The sequence below is a fragment of the Gracilinanus agilis genome, chromosome 5 (genome assembly GCF_016433145.1).
Source record: "Gracilinanus agilis isolate LMUSP501 chromosome 5, AgileGrace, whole genome shotgun sequence".
NCBI classification, from domain to species: domain Eukaryota; kingdom Metazoa; phylum Chordata; class Mammalia; order Didelphimorphia; family Didelphidae; genus Gracilinanus; species Gracilinanus agilis.
In genome coordinates, this window is record NC_058134.1 from 25,337,693 (window position 1) to 25,357,601 (window position 19,909).

The following is a 19,909-nucleotide window of genomic DNA, read 5'->3' on the forward strand; positions in this document are numbered from 1 at the left end:
AGTTAATATTTTCTGACAACTTTATGTCAGATCCTTTTATGAGAATCAGCCTTTGTGGGAGATATTTTGCTAAAAGAAACAGATTGTTTCGCAATCTTTTAGCACTTGGAGACAAAAACTGTATCTAGGCAAACATGTATATAAATATAGCCAACTAGGTGGCCGACATCAAGCAGGTTCCCGTCCCGAAAGTCAATCTTGAATGAGGTCCATCATTCTGGCTAGTGTCTGTCTTTAGTGAAAGCGACTGATCAGATTGTAAACTCCTTGAAGGCAGGAATCTTTCTAATTTTCTTTTCATCTCCAGACTTTAGTACAGCGACTAGAACATAGTAGGTGCTTAATAAATGCTTATTTTTAAATAAACTCTTGTCATTAAACTATTGACTGACTTTTGCCTATTCCTAGTTACCTTAGTACATATTGGGCAATTTTTTAAGTCCATACTTTTGCTTGAGAATGATTGTAGTAAAAGGATGGGTAGTCCTAATTCCAGATATTTTCTACACAAACAAGCTTGAGGGTCTCTCCTTTGGAGGAATTTCCAAATCTACTTTGTGCATAGTTTATACAGAAGAAGGATATTCTTTATAATAATTTATAACATATAGATATAATTTATATATATATATATTATATGTATATATAATATATAATTTATAATAAACCCAATGACTTGTCATCTGCTCTGCTTGAAGACCTCCACCATTACTATCTATCAAAGGAGCCCCTTCAACATCGAAGACCTTTAGTTGTTGAGTCATTCTGCACTCATCTGCTTACACAAAATCAAAATCTTCCTCTTCTCCCCTTATACCTATTGTTTCTACTCCTGTTTCGGGCACTAATGCATCTTCCAAGAGAGACCCCTTCAATAACTGTAGATGGCTGTAATGTCCTCTCCTGAGTCTGTAGCAGTGATGGGCAAACTATGATCCACAGGCCAGATGTGGCCCCCTGAAATGTTCTCTCCGGCCCCACAATATTATTCCTAACCTGACGAATACAATGAGTAGGATACAATCCAATGAAACTTTGAAAGAGTTGCCTTAGAAACACACTGACAGATGAGCATTTCCTTTCCTTTGGGCCCCTTTAAAAAGTTTGCCCATCACTAGTCTAGAGCATACTTTCAAGGCCCTTCACCATCTTGGCTGGCCTCTTCTACACTTTTTGCAAATCATAAATATCTTTTCTAAAACATGGTGCCTGGAATTCAACAAAGTTCTATAGGTAGAGTCTGTTCTGGACAGATCACAGTGAGACCCTCCATCACTTCCCTTATCCTGGACACTAAATCTCTCTTCATTCATCCTAAAAACAAATTTTTCCCTGCTGTTAAATCATTTACTCATACTGGTGAGCTCATCGTCCGCCAGAACTGCCAAATAGCTGCCACGAGAAACATGAGATATCAGACAAGCGTGTTTTGGGGGAAAACCAAGGCTTTCCAAGTATCCTTTGTTAAAGGCACTTACGGCTGACACAGCTTGATTAGGTCCTGGTCCGTGGTGCCGGGTGGAAGGCCTCGAATGTACAGGTTGGTTTTACTCAACTGTTCTCCGCTGTTGTTGTTGCTGCTGCTGTTGTTGCTGCTGCTGTTTGTGCTGGGGCTGGGAGGAGCCATGGGGTGGGGAGCTGGTGCATAGGACTGCTGAAAACAAAAAGAGGCATTAATGGAGAAACGAGGCCACCACCAGGGCCCAGATCCAGTCAAGTCCAGTGGGATGAGAACGTCCATGGACCAACTCACTCGTACACACATGCCCACGCTCACACACATTCGAGTATCATCTGTGCCTTTCAAATTGGATTGTCTGGCCCTTGGTAACCAAATGGAAAACTACAATGCAGCCATAATGGGAAAAACAGACCGGCTCGGGTTGGAAATAAATTTATTTGAGTGATCGCATAGTGTCTGACATCATCGTACTGCCTTCCTGCTGGTATTCCAATGGATCTTTCAGTCCTCCTCTTTTTTCCCCTCTCGTGCCTCTCTCCTCCATTTTCTCACACTAGCTTCTTCTTCAATCCAGTTGTCTACTTCCCCTCACCCCTAATTTCTACTCCTTGTCACGTCTTTCTTGGAACACCAACCCTATGAATCCACCTTCTCCATAAATAACTTTCGTAGCTTATTAGAAAGGGGAAAGTGCATCCAAAGACTGTGAAACATCTCTTGATGGAGTGGAATTGGGGAGTAGAAAGAACAATGGCTTTGCAGTCCAGCCTCTCTATCGGCCTCCCATTTGAACCACTTTCTACTTGTGCAACCCTCTCGGACCAGTCGCTTAATGATGCTGGATCTATTTATCTGTAAAATGAGAGCATTGGACAGAATGGCCTCTGAGGTCCAACTTTACTTCTAAGACGCTATAATAATCTCATAAGGATCTGTTTAAAGAAAAACAAAACTCCAGATAGTTGATTTCTTTGTTTGGGAAATCTTAGTGACAAATGTCCCTTTGCCAATGCAGATCAGCAGCTTCTTTGGAGAGGATCATCTCAGAAGTTGCCTGGGGAACGGATTGGTTAAAAGTCAGTTATTCACATCACCTCTGACTTTTAGGCGTTTGATTACTGCTCAAGATTTCATGATCATTTATCCCCCATAATGGACATTTAACTATATAATGTCTGGTTTTTTAAATTTATTTTGCTTTCTCTGTATCAGAGATGCAATATGGTGTAGAGGAAAGAGTCAGAAAAACTTTGTGTCCTGACTTTGCCATTTACTAATAATGTGACACTAGATAAATCAGTGAATCTTTGAGTTTCTTCAAATGTGTAAAAGTGCTGTAATAATACTAGTTCTCACTACCTCATGAGGTTACAAAGAAAGCACTTTGTCAAGTTTAAAATCATAGTTACATAAATATGAGGTCTTGTTACATTCTTGGGAAAGATTTCCATTTAGTATATGAAAAGGTAGCCTGGAAATGTCAATAAAGTGCTGAATCTGTTAGGAAGACCTCCGTTAAAAGAGTCCCTTAAGCAGGTTGTGTGAACCTGAATAAGTCATCTAACTTCTCTGATCCTCATCTTTTTTTCATTTTTAAAACTGAAATAATTATAGCATCTACTTCAGAGCTGTGTCTCTCAAAAGAAGGAAGATATATAAAATGCTTTGTAAATCTTAAAGAATCTTATAAATGTAAGCTCTTACTATTTTAGAATTTACATTAAAATTATATTAAAGGTTAAAAAAATAAAATTCAGTTATTCAAACTCACATTTGTATGTTTCTGAGGTGGGACCTGAACCCAGAGCTTCCTGTTTCCAAGCTCAGTTTTATGCTATTTCTGCCTTCCAGGATACTTAATAAAAATATGTCTATTTAGGTATTTTTAAAATAAGATGCAAAGAACATATGTTTGCTTCCTTCTAAGCCCAGCGGAGGTGCCATCTGCCAGGTAAGCCTCTATGATTTTCCCCAACTTCCACTGGTTAGCACTTTCCTTCACTTGAAAGTGTTCAGGTGGAATTATGTAAATATCTTGTATTTATTGATCTTTGCCTATGTTGTATCTCCCTCAGTAGGATGAACATAAGCTATTTGAACGCTTTTGTCTTTTTATCCTGGAAATCCAGCACAGTTTGTGGCACCAACTTGGCTTTTAACAACTCTTTGTTGAATTCAATTGAAAGGAAGCAAAACGTAGAATGACAGTGGAGCACGATGACGAGAAAACTGACCTGACAGGCAGTGAAACCTGGATTCCATCTTACTTCTGATACATTTTGCTGTGGGACCCTGTTCAAGTCACAACCCCTCAGTGATTGGGGCAAAATTTTTAAGACTATATTGCAGAGGGGGCAGTTGAGTAGCTCAGTGGATTGAAAGCCAGGCTTAGAGACAGGAGGTCCTAGGTTCAAATCTGGCCTCAGACACTTCTCAGCTGTGTGATCCTGGGCAAGTCACTTGACCCCCACTGCCTAGCCCTCACCACTCTTCTGCCTTGGAACCAATACACAGTATTGACTCCAAGCGGAAGGTAAGGGTCAAAAAAAAGACTATATTGCAGAGAAGGTAAGAACCTGCTTTGATAAAAAGAATTTCTTCTTTCTGGGATTGTTATATCAATGAAATGGCAATTCCAGTTCCTCTACATCAATATACCTGTCAACCCAGGGCTTCATTCCAGGGATTTTTAACCTGGAATTGGTGAACTTTAAAATGTGTGGCTATATTGATGGAGAAATATAGATCCCTACACAGATGGAGATACAATGATATATTAATGACCATGTCGATATGATTGATTTCCTTTGCAATCTTATGCATCTTATTTTCTACATGTCAAATTTGATTCTGAGGACTCGCCATGCTTCTCCAGACTACCAAAGGAGTTCATGACACAAAAAAGGATAAGAAGCTCTGCCCTCATGCATCTTGGCACTCAGGGGGCACCTTATGAATATTTATTAATTGTAGATTGAGCAATTGACTAAATACTAAGAAATAACATTTGTAAAGTGCTTTAATATTTAGAAAGTAGTTCAAATGCTTCCCCAGCCTCTCCCCTATAGGCACACAAAGAGATAATTTTGCAAACCCTCCCTCCTACTCCACCCCAATCAAACACCTGCTCTATACTTCTAGTAAGATTTTAATGGCAACTCTTTAAGGGTAGCCTTGCTGATATAGGCCCTGGGCAGATCTTTGAGGGAAGAGTCTTAAATGCCTATAATTGTCTCATTCAAAAGTTGCAATGAGAAGCAGGAGGAAAATATTGAAAGTTGTGTGGGGAGAAAACATGGAAGCATTGCACAGGTTCTGACAGTGATTCCCAAAGTGGGCGCCACTGCCCCCTGGTGGGTGCTGCAGTGATCCAGGGAAGCGGTGATGGCCACAGGTGCATTTATCTTTTTTATTAATTGCTATTAAAATTTAAAAAAATTAATTTCCTGGGGGCTAAGTAATATTTTTCCTGGAAAGGGGGCAGTAGGCCAAAAAAGTTTGGGAACCACTGATCTAGAAGATGACTATTTGTTAGAGGTGGTTCTCCTTTCTTGTCATCAACAGGCTCAGCCTCTTGGCTATCGAGATCCGAAAGAGAAGTGCCAGTCATACGTGGGCTTATGCTTTGAGCACAAGGCTCATGGAGATTTTTAGTCTGATTTCCCTAAAATTCTCAGAGTCACCAGTTCTGAGCCCTCAGTTTTGCCCCAAGCATTGATTTACAACTGCCTCCAAACAGAGCCTTGACTAAAAATATTTATTCCATGGGGAGGAAAAAGAGTTCAAAAAAACCGACTCATATCTTAAATGAGTGGCGGACATAATCTTAAGGTAAAGACACAGATACTCAATAAGACAGGAAAGGGATTACCCAAACTCACTCTCTGAGACTTAGTTTAAGTGCTTTTTCAGACCAAGTAGATGTTCTATTCAGTCTAAAGAACTGCGGGCATTGTCAACACTGGCGTGGAACAAAGTCCGAGTCACCCCATTCTAGGTAACTGCCTCTGAGATTCATTTGGTAGGTGGTCTGTCTCTAACCCTCTCTTCCTTCAAGCTCTCTCCACCTTTGTCGCAGTTCCCTAGACAGAGACAGAAGAGCTGAGTTCTAGACTCGCCTTAGGTATTCACTAGATCTCCCAGGTGAAATGGCTTTTTCCTCCAAGATGACCATTTGTCTGCTCTATGCAGGGTGTCATAAAATGTCTCATTAAGCTATTGAAGCTAAAAACTAAAAACTAAGACCTTTGGGATAGCACACACAGAGCCTCGGTATATCTACTTCTCTATTTCTCCTCCAGGGCAGGCACTATTTTGGCCTTTTTTAAAAATCTCCTATATTTAAGACAGTCCAGAGAATACATAAGATGCTTAATAAATACTTAATGACTTACTGCCTGACTGACCAGCAGGCAAGTTTCTTAATCTCTCAAAACTTCAGTTTCCTCATCTATAAGGTAGGACTCATGTTTGCATGACCTGCCTCAAGACCTAAAGGAATGGCAATGATTGCCTTATCGGCTTAAATGTTTACAAAGCCCTTTTCCTACAACAGCCTTTTAAAGGAGGTGACCCGAAGAATCATTATTTCTATTTACAGATTAGGAAATAGAATTCTAAATGGACTACTTGTTCAGAGGCACACAGATCTTATTCAAATGCCAAGACCAAGCCTAATTCTTCTGATTCTAAAGTTATAATCCCATCCTGATGATCAATAGGCTTCTAGGGGGCAGCTGGTGGCTCAGTGGATTGAGAGCCAGACCCATACACAGGAGGTCCTGGGTTCAAATTTGACCTCAGACTATTTGTGTGACTGTGGGCAAGTCACTTAACTCCCATTGCCTAGCCCTTACCCCTCTTCTGCCTTGGAACGAATACATAGTATTCTAAGACAGAAGGTAAGGGTTTAAAAAAACAGGCTTCTGTCATGCTAATCAAGATATTATAGAGTCCTCAATCTCCTCCTTCATTCTTTATAGTTGGATTTTCCTTAAATTGCAAGGACAAGTGGTGTCACGTTCCACTTAGAACAATCATTTCTTCATTCTCACCATTAGAGCAGTCCAGAAGTCCAAAACCTCAGAACCTCAGGGCCAATTTTTCAGATCCAATGACCTAGTAGGGTGGCATCAAACTCAAGTAGAAATGGAATCTTGCCAACCACATATTGACATGTAAATCTACAAATCGGCATTGTGAATCTTGCATTGAATTTTTATTTGTCAAGCATTTCCTAAACTATGTTTCAATCTGGTTCAGCCAAAAGTTTTGTAAGCTATCTGACCTAGAAGATTTCCCTACATCCAGTTACTCTGTCTTGTAATCCATCCTTCACACTACCCCTAGATTAACTCCCTGATAAACAGTATTGACACTGAGGCAATAGTCATTTGTTGCCTATAAGGTCCATTCCAAGAGTGTTGGACTAGCTTTGGAGGCCTTCGATAATCTGTTCTCATTTTCACTTCTCTCATTTCCAACCATTACCCAGGACATCTGCTTTCTTCATGTGTCATGTCAGGCTTACTTATCGGCTCAGGAATACGCTGTTCCCCATATCCCTAGTTTCTATACCCAAATTGTTCCCTTTAATTGGAATAAACTCCCTTGATCCTTCTACTCACTTCATCCATCAAAAAGAACTCAGTCCCATGTCTTCCATACATCCTTCCCTATCTGTTCAAGATGACCCCAAATCTACATTATTCTGAAGTTCTAGTAAAACGAAAAACAAACATTTGAACACTCAGGGTCAAAACATCAGAGAATTCCACACCGAAGAGGCTAGCTGTCATCCAGTCCCATCTATCAACTTTACAAACAAGGAATGCTTAAATTGTTTCTTCATTGGTTCCTATATTTGTTGCTGCTTATCTGTTTTTGGTGTTTGTGTACCTGTGTATGTGTATTTTCTGTTTGTTCATTTTTGTTTCTAAGTAGACTATATGCTCTTTGATGTCTTGGACAATGTCTTATCCTTCTCAGATTTAACAGAGTACTTAGCACAGTTTTATATCCAGTCAGTCAATAATTATTTATTATGTTGCTAAAATGAATTACATGCCACCATGTTAAGTCCTGGGGATTCCAAGAAAGATACAGAGATCTCTTTCCTTCTAGGAGACCCCATTCTAATTGGGGAGCTAATGAGACAAATAGACACATAGAGGATATATAGAGGGTAAATTGAAGGTGATCTCAGAAGATAAGTCACTAGCAACTGAGAGAACTTCATGTAAGATGGGAGCTGAAGCTTGAAAGGAGATAGGAAAGATATTAACTTTTTAAAATTTTTTTAACTCTTATCTTCTTTCTTAGAATTAATACTGTTTCAATTACAAGGCAGAGGAGCAGGAAAGATTAGACATTTGGGGTTAAATGACTTGCCCAGGATCACATAGCTAAGAAGTGTATGAGGTCATATTTGAACCCAGAACTTCTAATACCTAGGTCTGTCTCTCTTCCCACTGAGTCTCCTAACTGCTCCAAAATTACCTATTACTTGGTTAACTCGCCAATTGACTTATTTGATTAATAGCTTTTATATTCATTGAGACTCAGCTCAAGGATGCTCTTATACATGAACCCTTCTCTGAAATCTTTTCCCTTCCATAATTACCTGTTCATTTTGTGTCTATTATGAATATATCATAAATATCACTATTATTCCCCTGAGGATAGAGATGATTTCAATTTCATCTTCTTACCCCTAGTGTTTGGCAGATGGTAGGGACTTAATAAAATGCTTGTTGACTGAATGAATTAGTCTGCCATGATTCCATGCTATGCTTTTGTCCTGACATACTGAGTATATTCTAACATGATATCAGTTGGAGCAGATGGTGTGTCAGTCTTTGAGGTCCTTTCTAGCTCAGGGAGTCTGTAATTCCATGAGAAGTGCCAGTGACAGAGTTCTATAAGAAAACATAAGGGAAGCGAGGTGGCTAAATGGATGGAGAGTCAGGTCTAGAGATGGGAATTTGGGGTTCAAATCTGATCTCAGAAACTTTCTAGCTGTGTGACACTGGACAAGTCACTTACGCCCCATTGCTTAGCTTCACATCTCCTCTGTCTTGGGACCAAATGATTCTAAGATGGAAGGTAAGGGTTAAAAAAATACACAGAAAGTTTGCCTTTGCCCTGTAGGTTCAGGGTAAAACCAGTTATCAAAGAGTACCTTTTGTAACTATAGGTACATTCCATAATGCAACCAATACCTTCAAGGTTGTGGGTATTTATTTTTTCCTTAAAAGGATTTAATTGTGTTTTTTTTTTCACTAAAACAAATGTGATTTACATTTCTTTAGAGATCGAAGTGCTTTTTGTCATGACAATTCAATATTATGGATTTTTTTCCTAGAAAAAGAAATAGTGTATCTATATGTGCAGACCCATATTCATAACTGTGTCTTCTGAGGCCAAGAAGAAAAAAAAATCTAATCCTTCTAAGGGAGAGCCCTTTAGATCCTTGAAGATGCTCATGTCCCCTTCTCCATCTCCTAAACTTTTCTTCTGAAGACTAAAAACCCCAACTTCCTGCAGCAGTCTTTGTGGCCTGTATGCCTTCATATACATAAACATATAACTATAAAAATACATATACATGGAGTCAATATTTTATTATAAAAATTAATACAAAAAGATCATATGTTTTAACTGTTTTAAAACTTTGCATAAAAATTCCTAATAACTTCTCTTAAAAATATTTAAAATGCAACATTAGGGGCAGTTGGTGGCTGAATCTAGACACCCAAAGATGTCCTCAAACCTTCCCTAACTGTGTGACCCTTGGCAAGGAACAACCCAATTATCTAGCCCTTACTCCTCTTTTCCCTTGGAAATGATATTTAGTATCAATTTTAAGACAAAATGTAAAGGTTTTAAAATAAAATAAAATAAATTGTCACTTCAACCCTCACTAAAATTAAGCTAGATAATCAGATCTACAGGCCTAGAGACAGGAGGTCCTGGGTTCAAACCCGGCCTCAGCCACTTCCCAGCTGTGTGACCCTGGGCAAGTCACTTGACCCCCATGGCCCACCCTTACCAATCTTCCACCTATGAGACAATGCACCGAAGTACAAGGGTTTAAAAAAAAAAGTAAATAGATAATCAGATCTAACATTTTCAGATTTTGTGGGATGGAACTTATTAATGTTCTATCTTATCTTTTTAAAATTTACATTCTCCCTTTCATTTCTCTCTCTCAGCATTCCTTTTGTGATGACTCCCTCCATCACTTTTCTATTAAAGCCTTTTGTCTTGATTCTATGTTTTATATACTTTTAGTAATTCCATTGTTTGTCTGACTTAAAATACGCCTTAGTTTTTTCCAGCTCTCTGTTCTCATCTTGATTACATTGTTATGGCTTATCAACCTTTCAGATCTCCTTTCTTTCCATCTTATATGCCTTTGCCGCCCTGTATCTATAACTTCCTTTTTTTTTTTTTTTTTTTGGTTGGGCTCCTTAATCTTTCATATAATACTATCACATCTTAATCAACAAGGCACACATATTTCTTTAGCACCTACTGTATTTCCCACACTATGTTGAGAATTCTCCTAGAGTCCTAATTCAAGAGATAATCAGATCCAAAGTGACCATTTTACAGATGAGCAACCTGAGACCCAGAAAGGAAACAGGACTTGTTATGGCAATCAGTTCAGTCTCAGAACTTGGACTTTCAAAGCCTGATCTCCTGACTGTAGGTCTATCACTCACTCCAGGGCTCCTCATTATTTCTACCATATTGTTGTTCATCCTTTGGTTTCAAAGAGGACCAATAACATTATGGAGTTATACCCTAACTTGCACACAAATTAGATTTAAGTGAGACAAAGTCATCAGCCTCACTTTCTTTTCTGGAATCCTTGTGGTCCATATATCCCTTTGTATTACTGAAAGTCTCAAATAACTAATGAAGTCCTAGAGCATGATAGTCCAATGAATCCAGTAGCATTAGGCACTTTATATAACTATCTAGTTTTATGACTTACACATTCTCCTCCACTTTCAACCAACTCCCAGAATCCATAACTTTCAGGCAACAAAGCAGTTGGCTGAAGATTCCCAGAATGTCTGAGAGTATATAGGCCCATGATGATTTAATTAGGGAAAAATAAGCAATTAGATTTTCCTGTGTCCTTCCTGCCAAAAAGAAAAGATGACCACACGAAAGCATCTTCCCCAAAATGGAACATAAATAATCTTGTAGAGTTAATGGGTCACAGAAGTGCTGGCTTTTAGACTGAAGCTGCTCTTCTTCCTTGGCAGATTTGTTGTTCTTTTAAGGTGGGCTTGAGTTATGGTTTACTTTTTTTAAAAATTTTAAATCTATTTGAAATGTTAGTAAAATAATTTAAATAGACTAGGAAACTTCAACTTACTTTCTTCACGTTCCTCATCTGTAAAATAGGGACATTAATGGCACCTATCTCCTAGAGATGTTGTGAGGATATTAAGGTATAATAATCTATACAAAACTGTATTGCAAGTCTCAAGAGATTCTATAAATGCTACCCATTATTATTTGTTTTTGATAGAATCATAGATCCAAAGTTGCAAGGGGCCTTAGAAGTATCCAATTCCCTCATTTCAGAATCTCAGGGTCCAGAATCAGGAGGAAAGTTGCAAAACCACAGTTTGAATTTGATCTCATTGTCTTTATTCTTTCTATTTTATTTCAAATTAGAAGATGGCTTAAAGATGGGGCTGGGGTGGCATCTGGGAAGCCAAGTGGATTGAGAGCCAGGCCTAAAGACAAGAGTTCCTGGATTCAAATCCAGCCTCATAGATTTCCTAGTTCTGTGACTCTGGGCAAGTCACTTAACCCACATGGTCTAATCTTTACCCCTATTCTACCTTGGAACCAATACACAGTATATATTCTAAGATGGAAGTTAAAAGTTCAAAAGAAAATAAAGTTTCATCTGGGTATTATTGAACTCTGGTAAATAGTGGATCTGGTTAAACAATCAATCAATATTTACTTAAGCACATACTATGTACTACGCATTGTGCTAAATTCTGGGGATACCAAAAGAAGCAAAAGACAGCCTCCATCCTCAAGAAATTTACAGTGTAATGACTAAGCCATGGGAATATCCAAAGGCTGAGAAATGATCAATAATTCTCTCTTTCTCTCTCTCTCTCTCTCTCTCTCTCTCTTCTCTTCTCTTTTAATAGAGATAGTTTACAAACATTTTGAAGGGTTATTATCTAAACCAAAGAAGAGTATGACCATACTCACAAATCACAGTTATATGAATTTCCCTCGTTCATGTATCCCTTCCTCATATGACCTAATGTTGAGGCCCCTTTACTCTGCTGCCTATACTACTCCGCATGTTCTACTGTTCATCAACATCCGTTCTAAAATGTGGTCCCTAATCTGAATTCAATGCCCCTCGTGTAAACCCCATTAGGTTACAGTAGAGTAGGCTGATGCCTTCCCTAATCTGGACCTTATGATACTTTCAATGCAGTTTCATGTTTCCTTAGCTGTCACATCACATGGGAGACATACACATAAAGCTCATTTTCCACTAGATCTCTTGTTCATTTTTTTTACATAAATGGCTTTCTGGATGCATCTCTCTAGCTTGCCTTCATGAAGCTAGCATCCACAGAGCACAGTGCTTGGGACATATTCTGAACATAATAGAAGTTTGTTCTGACATGCTTTTTATTTAAAAATTCTAATACTTTTTTTTTCTTGTCCCACAACCGTTTCCTATTCTTTCCTCCTACCCTGGAAACTTTATTTCATATTTATTGTAAAATAACAAATAGAAGGAGTCTTCTTGATTTGTTTTTCATAGATGAAATAGGAGGCATATTAACAAAAACTCACTAAAGCAATCAGCTGCTTTGAATGATCCACAAAACAGTTCATTTTTCTCTTAGGAATACCAAAGTCTGAATTTTGACAAATGGTTTCCACTTCCTTCCTGTTATGTTTTTTTGGGGGTGGGTAGAGAACCTCAGGCTTGGTCCCAATGATCCCTTCCCTCTGCAATGTGTATCTTAAGGGAAGACTTCTGCTTTAGATTTTCTGATAGAGAAAGGTTTATTAAGATTTATGGTTTCTATTTCATTTCAGTGAGCATAGACTTGCACAGCATCTATTAGGTGTCAGACTTTGTACTAGGCACTGAGGACATACAAAACCAAAAGGAAAAAAAAAAAAAGGTCCCTTCCCTGAAAGAGCTTACATTCTATTGGTTCATTTGCCAAAAAGTCCTTAAGTACCCACTGTGTGACAGGGAAGGCAGGAGGCGATGAAGAGGAGGGAGAGAATTCTAAGCACAGGGGAAATGGCTAGATTTCAGAGATGGAGTGTTTCGAAGGAAATGGGAGTTCAAATAATCCATAATTCTATACATTAGGCAGATCGTTGGAAAGAGACAAGGGGAGAACTTGTGCTTTGTATTATAATTTTCCTTAATATTAGTGTTGGTAAGAACCACTTCAGTGTAATAAATTGAGAGGCAGTTTCATGATCAGGAAGACCTAAATTCCAATACTGTCTGTCTCTGACACTACCTGACTATGTAAGTCTGAGCAAATCATGTATCCTTTCATTGCCTTTGGCAAGATTCTAAGATAATTTAGAGTAGGTCTAGAGCTATATGGGTGAAGATTTCCTCATCCTAGGGAGTTCCTTATAGCAATAAAATCACTCCTGTATTTCCTTTTACTTTTCAATATTAGCAAATTATTATTCATATTGTTGAATTGTTTCAGTGGTGTCTGACTCTTCATAACTCCATTTTGAGGTTTCTTCATGGCAAAGATACTGGAACAGTTTGTCATTTCTTTCCCCAGTTCATTTTACAGATGAGGAAACTGAGGAAAGCAAGGTTAAGTGACTTGTCCAGGGTCTCGCAACTAGTAAGCATCAGAGGCCAGTTTTGAACTCAGGAAGATGAATATTCTTGATTCCAAGTTCAATGCTCTATCCATTGCACCACATAACAATAGCCCAGCTATTAATTAGAAATAATAAAATGTCTTAAGGCTCACAAAATTCCCCATACACATTGTATTTTGATTCTCACAACAATTTTGTGAGGTAAATACTGTTACTGACCCATTTTACATATAAGGAAAACATATCCAGAGAGATTAAATAATTTTTCCAGGGTCAAATCAAATTGCTTGTGAAGACCAGAGGTATGGGGTATGATATATGGAGTATGTCCAACTCAATCCACTATGCCTTGTTTACAAAATTAGGTGTGATTATGCCAAATTCAAATGCTAATTTCATAACTTTAAAATTACTTTTAACCCTTTTCCAGAGGGAGCTCTCTAAGCCCTGGGGAGGTTATACTCTTTCCCCCAAGGGAATTTACATTCTGGGTCCAAGCACATTATCCAGCCATTTGATAACTGACTCTGAAGCCCTTTTTAAAAAAGTGGCATCAAAAAACAGATCCATACAGGAACCAGCTGTCTTTAAACTCTGCCCACAAATCCCTGCTCCAACCATATCATCCCCACTTAAAAGTGACCTCACTTTCCCTGTAAAACATCACCAAGATGTTTCACTCCTCCATTTCTTTTTGCAGAAGGAGAGGACTGAAAGCTATTTCTAACCCTGATCCTAACATCACTTTTTTTTAACAAAGAGAATTTTAAACATTTTCCCCTCCAACAATTCCCCTTGGATGGGAGTCACAAGGTCCAGATGCCAAGCGGAATGCAGTCAGTTTTATTAGCAGCATCTGGCGCTCTGGCAGCTACTTGAGGCAGTTGGGCTGGTGGTTTTGGAATGGTCTTGAAGCCTATCAAACATCCAGACCCTTCCACTATGGTCTTCCTGATTCATTCCCCAGCTCAGGGGTATTTGTATCTTTTAATTCACTCCAGGGTGAAGCCTCCGATAAAGTCTCCCATGGGACCGATATGCCTACTTTCTTACTATCAAAAAGAAAACGTGAATACAAACCACATTCTTGCCTTAAATCATACATTATATTTAACTTACAGGAGACACATGTAATCCATTGCTCTGTGGAGAAGGGCGCTGGGGGCTAGAGGATTCGGCTCACTGTAGCATCATTTCACTTAACCTTGTTTCCTCAGATCCCAACTTCAATGTGGACAGAAAATCGGAGATGGAACGCTACGACTACAGCCACGGGCGCATTGAGCTCACGTTCGAAATGAGGATCGATGCGATGATTGCCCATATAGGCAATAACAAGCCGGACTAAATAGTCATATGAAGGCTGCCGGGAAGTTTGAGTCATGTTTTATAAATACTGTCTAATGATGCTGCCTTTAACGAGAGCTTTTGTAAGCTGAGAGACTGGCCAGAGAAATCAGCCCTGATGAGTCCTGCTTTTAATGGACTTTATTAAAATCCCACCTGGCTGGTCTCTGATCCTGTTCTTCTAGGCTAATACATACAATGATGCTTTCTGCAGCATACTAGAAGGCGACCAATGGGAAGGATCCTATCTAGATTCCCACACAGTCTACTCTAGTTTGGGATATCCCTGTTACAAAGTCCTTCCTTGAAATAAGTCTAGAACGGTGATCACAAACCTTTTAGAGATGGAGTTCCAGACCCTGCCCCCACCCCACCCCACAGACCAATTGCTGTGCCTGCCCCCCCATCTCGCTGTCCCCCTTTCTTACCCCAGATAGGGGAGGAAGAAAGTGCTTCCGTTGGGCTGCTGAGCAGAGGGGTGGGTAAAGTGAGGAATGTCCTCAGGTGCATGCAGAAGGGGAGGGGAACAGCTTCACCCCAAGTCCCTCTGGCTTTCTAGTAAGGAACTCTGGTGGGGGGCTACAGGTATGCCCACAGAGAGGGCTCTGCACGTCCTTTTTGGCATGGCTGCCATAGGTTTGCCATCACTTGTCTAGAAGGTATCAGTATCCTCTGATTTAGAACAGCTGCTATAATAATTTTGTAACCACAAGTAATAATAAAATTCATACAATAGGATTGACATGCTGGTATCATCCATGGTCCGTCCAAGGGCATTGTGAAGTTATTCTAAAATATGGAGGTTTCTCATTTCTAGCTCAGTATTTTTCTTTCAATCGTGAATGGGGTATCCCGACTAGTGATCTCATCAACATGGCAAGTACACAGTGAAGAGACTCACCCTTTCAGGGCAGATCAGAAGTTACACAATTTCCAGGCTAAGAGAATTGCGTGGGACAACTTGAGAGGTCAACTGAATTGCCTAGGATCACAGAACCAGGAAAGATTTGAACACAAGACTTCTTGACTATGAGACCAATTCCCTGTGAACTGTGCCTCAGTGACTCAAGGTCAGAATTTCTACAGAGATTAGAAAATATCATGAGAAACAGGTTTTTTTCCTCTTTTTATATGAATCAAAAGATAAAGAGTACTAACAGAGTGCTTATGAAACCATTGTGTGTGAATAAAAATGACTAACTTGTTAAGAATATTTGCCAATTATTGCACAGTTTTGAATTAGAAATCTGTTCACTGATTCATTTTGGCTCTAAATATAATTTCAAATTTTTTCTGCAATATTATAATCAAATGTAGTAGAATATAACGTACGAATAAACTTAAACTCGACGAATTCTACTTTGAGACTTGGATAGAAAAGGACTTTTTTCTTAATCAAAGGTATTTAGAAACCTTTAAAACTAACTCCATCTCTGAGAAAGGTTACAAGAAACTATCACAGTCATAGTTGATATCCTAAAACTCGGGGGTTTGCAAAACTCAGAGCTATATTTATTGCCCAAGTAGAAGCGAATATTGGTCAAGTAATGATCTAGCTGATGTGCATGTCATATAAAAAATGCCCCCTACCTGATGGAAGAAACCACTGTGGCTGGCCTGCTGATGAAAGTCATAATATCAACCAAAGGAATTACAGTGTTTAATAATCAGGTGTTCCTCAGAGGGTACCTTGAGTTTGAGAGCCACATGGGGCTTCTCCTAAAAAGTCCTTCAGTGCCTGCTTCCAAGATTTTTTGGTGTTAGAAACTGATAATATGGGAGTCTAGCATGGGTGGTACAGACTCAGAAACCAGGACACCCAGTGACTTTATAGGGAGAAGTTCCCAGTCAAGGTACCACTTTACTGTTCAGGAAAGTTCTTTGGACTCCAGCGCTCACACTCCTATGAAGACTCACTGTTTCCCAAGCTTTCCTTGGGAGGCAACCCATTGTCTAAGGGTGAATGAAGTCCTCCACGAATCATTCTACTGTTCTGGTGGCCACAGCAATCCGTGAAAATTCTAATCACAACCACCTGTTCATGCCAAGAAGACTGTGCACAAATATTAGAGGATGAAATGACTATTCAGCTATATTGACCATCTAGGCATGGGCATGACTTGACAAAATCAATAAGAAAAAAGAGGACTATTAGAAAAACTGATTGCATATATATATTTAATATAAACTCTTTATCTTTCCTTTTCTATGGAAAAGTGGTAAGACAAGATGTTGCTATCATTTTCTTTTAATTCCATTTAATTTTCTTTTCTTTGTTTAGAGATACTTTCTGGCAAAACCCATCGCACTAAACCCAAATCAAAATCTGTCAACAGCACTCTCCTATTCAATAAAATCCAGGGGATCTCTATCATCTCTCAAATCGAACATATTTTTTGGCCCTTTACTACCTGGTCCCATCCTACCTTTCTGTCCCTCACAATTAAAATTATGATCCAGCCAAACTGGACTGCTTACTCTTCTTCACTTATCCTACTCTATATCCTACCCCCATGTTTTTGAATAGATAATCTACCATGCCTATAATCCCTATCTGCCTACAAAACTCAGTTCAATTGTCTTTCTGTTCTTCAAACACACACACACACACACACACACCAGGTATTAGCATCTTCCCTACAAAATTATCTTGAATCTATTTTGTGTGTATATGCATAAGTACATAGATTATATATGTGCATATATACATATATATGTGTATATATGCATATATGGTGCTAGAAATTACATATATATATGTGTGTATAATCTATAGATCTATATGGATCTAGTTATAGATACAGATAAATATATATGTACATATACATATATAACTAGCACTTTAGAGAGTATATTTTTCCATAGTAGATAATATAAAATGTTGGTTAGTAGAACTCTCTTGAATCATGGACAAGATATTAAGCCAAATGGGATCTAATTACCTTCTAGTTTAGGTCTGTGTATATGAATTTCCCTCCTTTAACTTCTCTTATTGGCCAACACATGGGCTTTATATTATGCCAAATCCCCTAAAGGTGCTCAATAAATATTGAATAATAAAAGCAAAAGTATGGTCTGGATTTTATCCAGAAAGTGTATTTTTCCAGCCTAAATCTCAACTTATGATATTGTCAACACATACTTTTATTTTTTACTTGACATTTATGGCTGTATTTGCCCTCCCTGCCATGGGCAACAATGAACCCAGCATAAGTATTTGAAATTTGAAAACATTAAAAGGAAATCAGAATAGGATACAGTGAAGTGATGCTTTATCACAACAGGATTAGTTGCTACACAAAGGATTTTTCTCCCATACTTATGAAAGCTCCAATATAGTGAACTATTTTTCACACTCAATTTAGTAAGTGCTTTTTTGGGGGGTAGCCAATCAGATTCTTGGATTCTAATACATGTTAAAAAATAAAGTCCCATGTCTCAGCCAAATCTAACTGAATATATTGTCAATAACAGAAAGTAAATACCAAATAGAACTGAGATTTTTTTCTTCTTTTTGATACATCGAAGATTTTCTCCCAGTTCATTATGAGCTTGGCATAGGAAGAATAATAAATCAATTCAAAATCAACAATCAATCCACAAACGTTTATTAAATACTGATTATATGTCAGGAAAAATGCTAAATATTGAAGATATGAAGAAAGGTAGGAACTAAAACATCAGCATTATGTAATAATGCTTCATTAAAAATAATAATAGAATAACACAACAGATGCAAGTCTTTGCCAGCCTTTCAAAGTGCCATATATCAAGACTTCACTTACCAATCTCTACTTAAATCCAAATACTCACCCTCCTACTCTTGTTTTTCACATTGGTAATCCAGTCTCCTGTTTCATAAAGCATCCCCTCCTGGGATAATCTCTTCCTTCTCTTTCTATCACTCTCTATGCAAATTATATCCATCCTTCAAAATCCAATTCCATCTCTTGAATAAGAAGCTTAAAGTCTTCATTGATTTCACTCTCCTTCAAACTAAATGTACCATCTATACCAAAATCTAACATTTATTTCATTCATTGCTTATGTACATAGACATCATTCATTTTCTCCTAACTGGATCATTAGAGACCCAAAGGGCAATGGAGAGATCTATAGCTGGTGTCAGTAGACAAAGCTATATTTCCAACAATGAAAAAAAGGTATTATATATGTAATCTGGGAAATCTAACATAATAAATAAAGAAGAAGGACTCATCATGTACCAAGAGTGATGAAGAACTCTCTTAATCAGTCAACCAACAAGCTTATATTAAGCACCACTTGTTTGCCAGTCCCTCCGTTAAGACTGTAATAAAGACAAAAGGAAACAGTCCTTGCCCTCAACGAGCCTTCTTCTTCTATCCCTCCTCCTATCAGAAAAGATAAACACAACAGTAAAAGATCCAAAAGAAAGTCTACACTGTGCTGTATAAAGCCTTAATGGAAGATTTGTGGAAGGGATAAACAAGAATCACACAGAATGAAAAAGCATTGGAAGGTTTGTGAATCTGTGCTTCAGAAGGGACCATCCCCATCAGTGAGATCACCAGGACTTCATGGATTCCAACACGAAGAGGACAAACTTCTTGAGGGCAGGGATCTTATATTTCTGTCACCTGATAAGTACTAGTATATAATACTGGGAACAAAGTAGACCATCAATCGTTAGCGACTGATTTCATTCTGGTCTTTGTACAAGAAAAAGACCCACCAGTCAAAGGGCAAGTCCCTGGTTTTCATCATTAGTCTCTGGGGCCATTTTTCAGTTTTATCTACATTTCAAAATGACCAAAATCAAAGGGAATACATGGATTGAGATAAAAAGAGTGCTGTGGGATTAAAAAAGAATATCTCTCACTTTGGAAGACAAACTTCTTGTCTCTGCTCACCAATTTATTTTCAATAATATCTCATCTTCATTCCACCAATTTATCTCACGACAGGAGATCCCAGTGACATGTTATTCAGCTAATCTTATTTATCTGTGAACCGGAAAAGGGCAAGGGAAGGAGACAGCTATCTCATAGCAAAGCACTCAGGCAATTCAGCAAATTCATAAACAGTAACCTATATTCCTTGACATAAATTAGTGTTATTACTTCATTAGCCAATTCATTCATATTTTATTGATGTTCCCAAATTAAATGGGAACAGAACCTAGATTTTTTAAGTCCTAAATCTATGCAACTTGGAAGATAAAACACAATAATTTCCTTAAGA

The 19,909-nt window shown here is 38.3% G+C and overlaps 1 protein-coding gene across 1 annotated transcript in view; it reads right to left on the reverse strand.

The window, feature by feature from the left end:
- Positions 1 to 19,909, reverse strand: part of RBMS3 (RNA binding motif single stranded interacting protein 3) — a 755,361-nt gene that overhangs the window by 577,699 nt on the left and 157,753 nt on the right. The window contains exon 2 of the mRNA XM_044678877.1: positions 1,479 to 1,654. Within this exon, the coding sequence (XP_044534812.1) occupies positions 1,479 to 1,654 (176 nt within the window). The remainder of the gene's footprint in view (positions 1 to 1,478; positions 1,655 to 19,909) is intronic.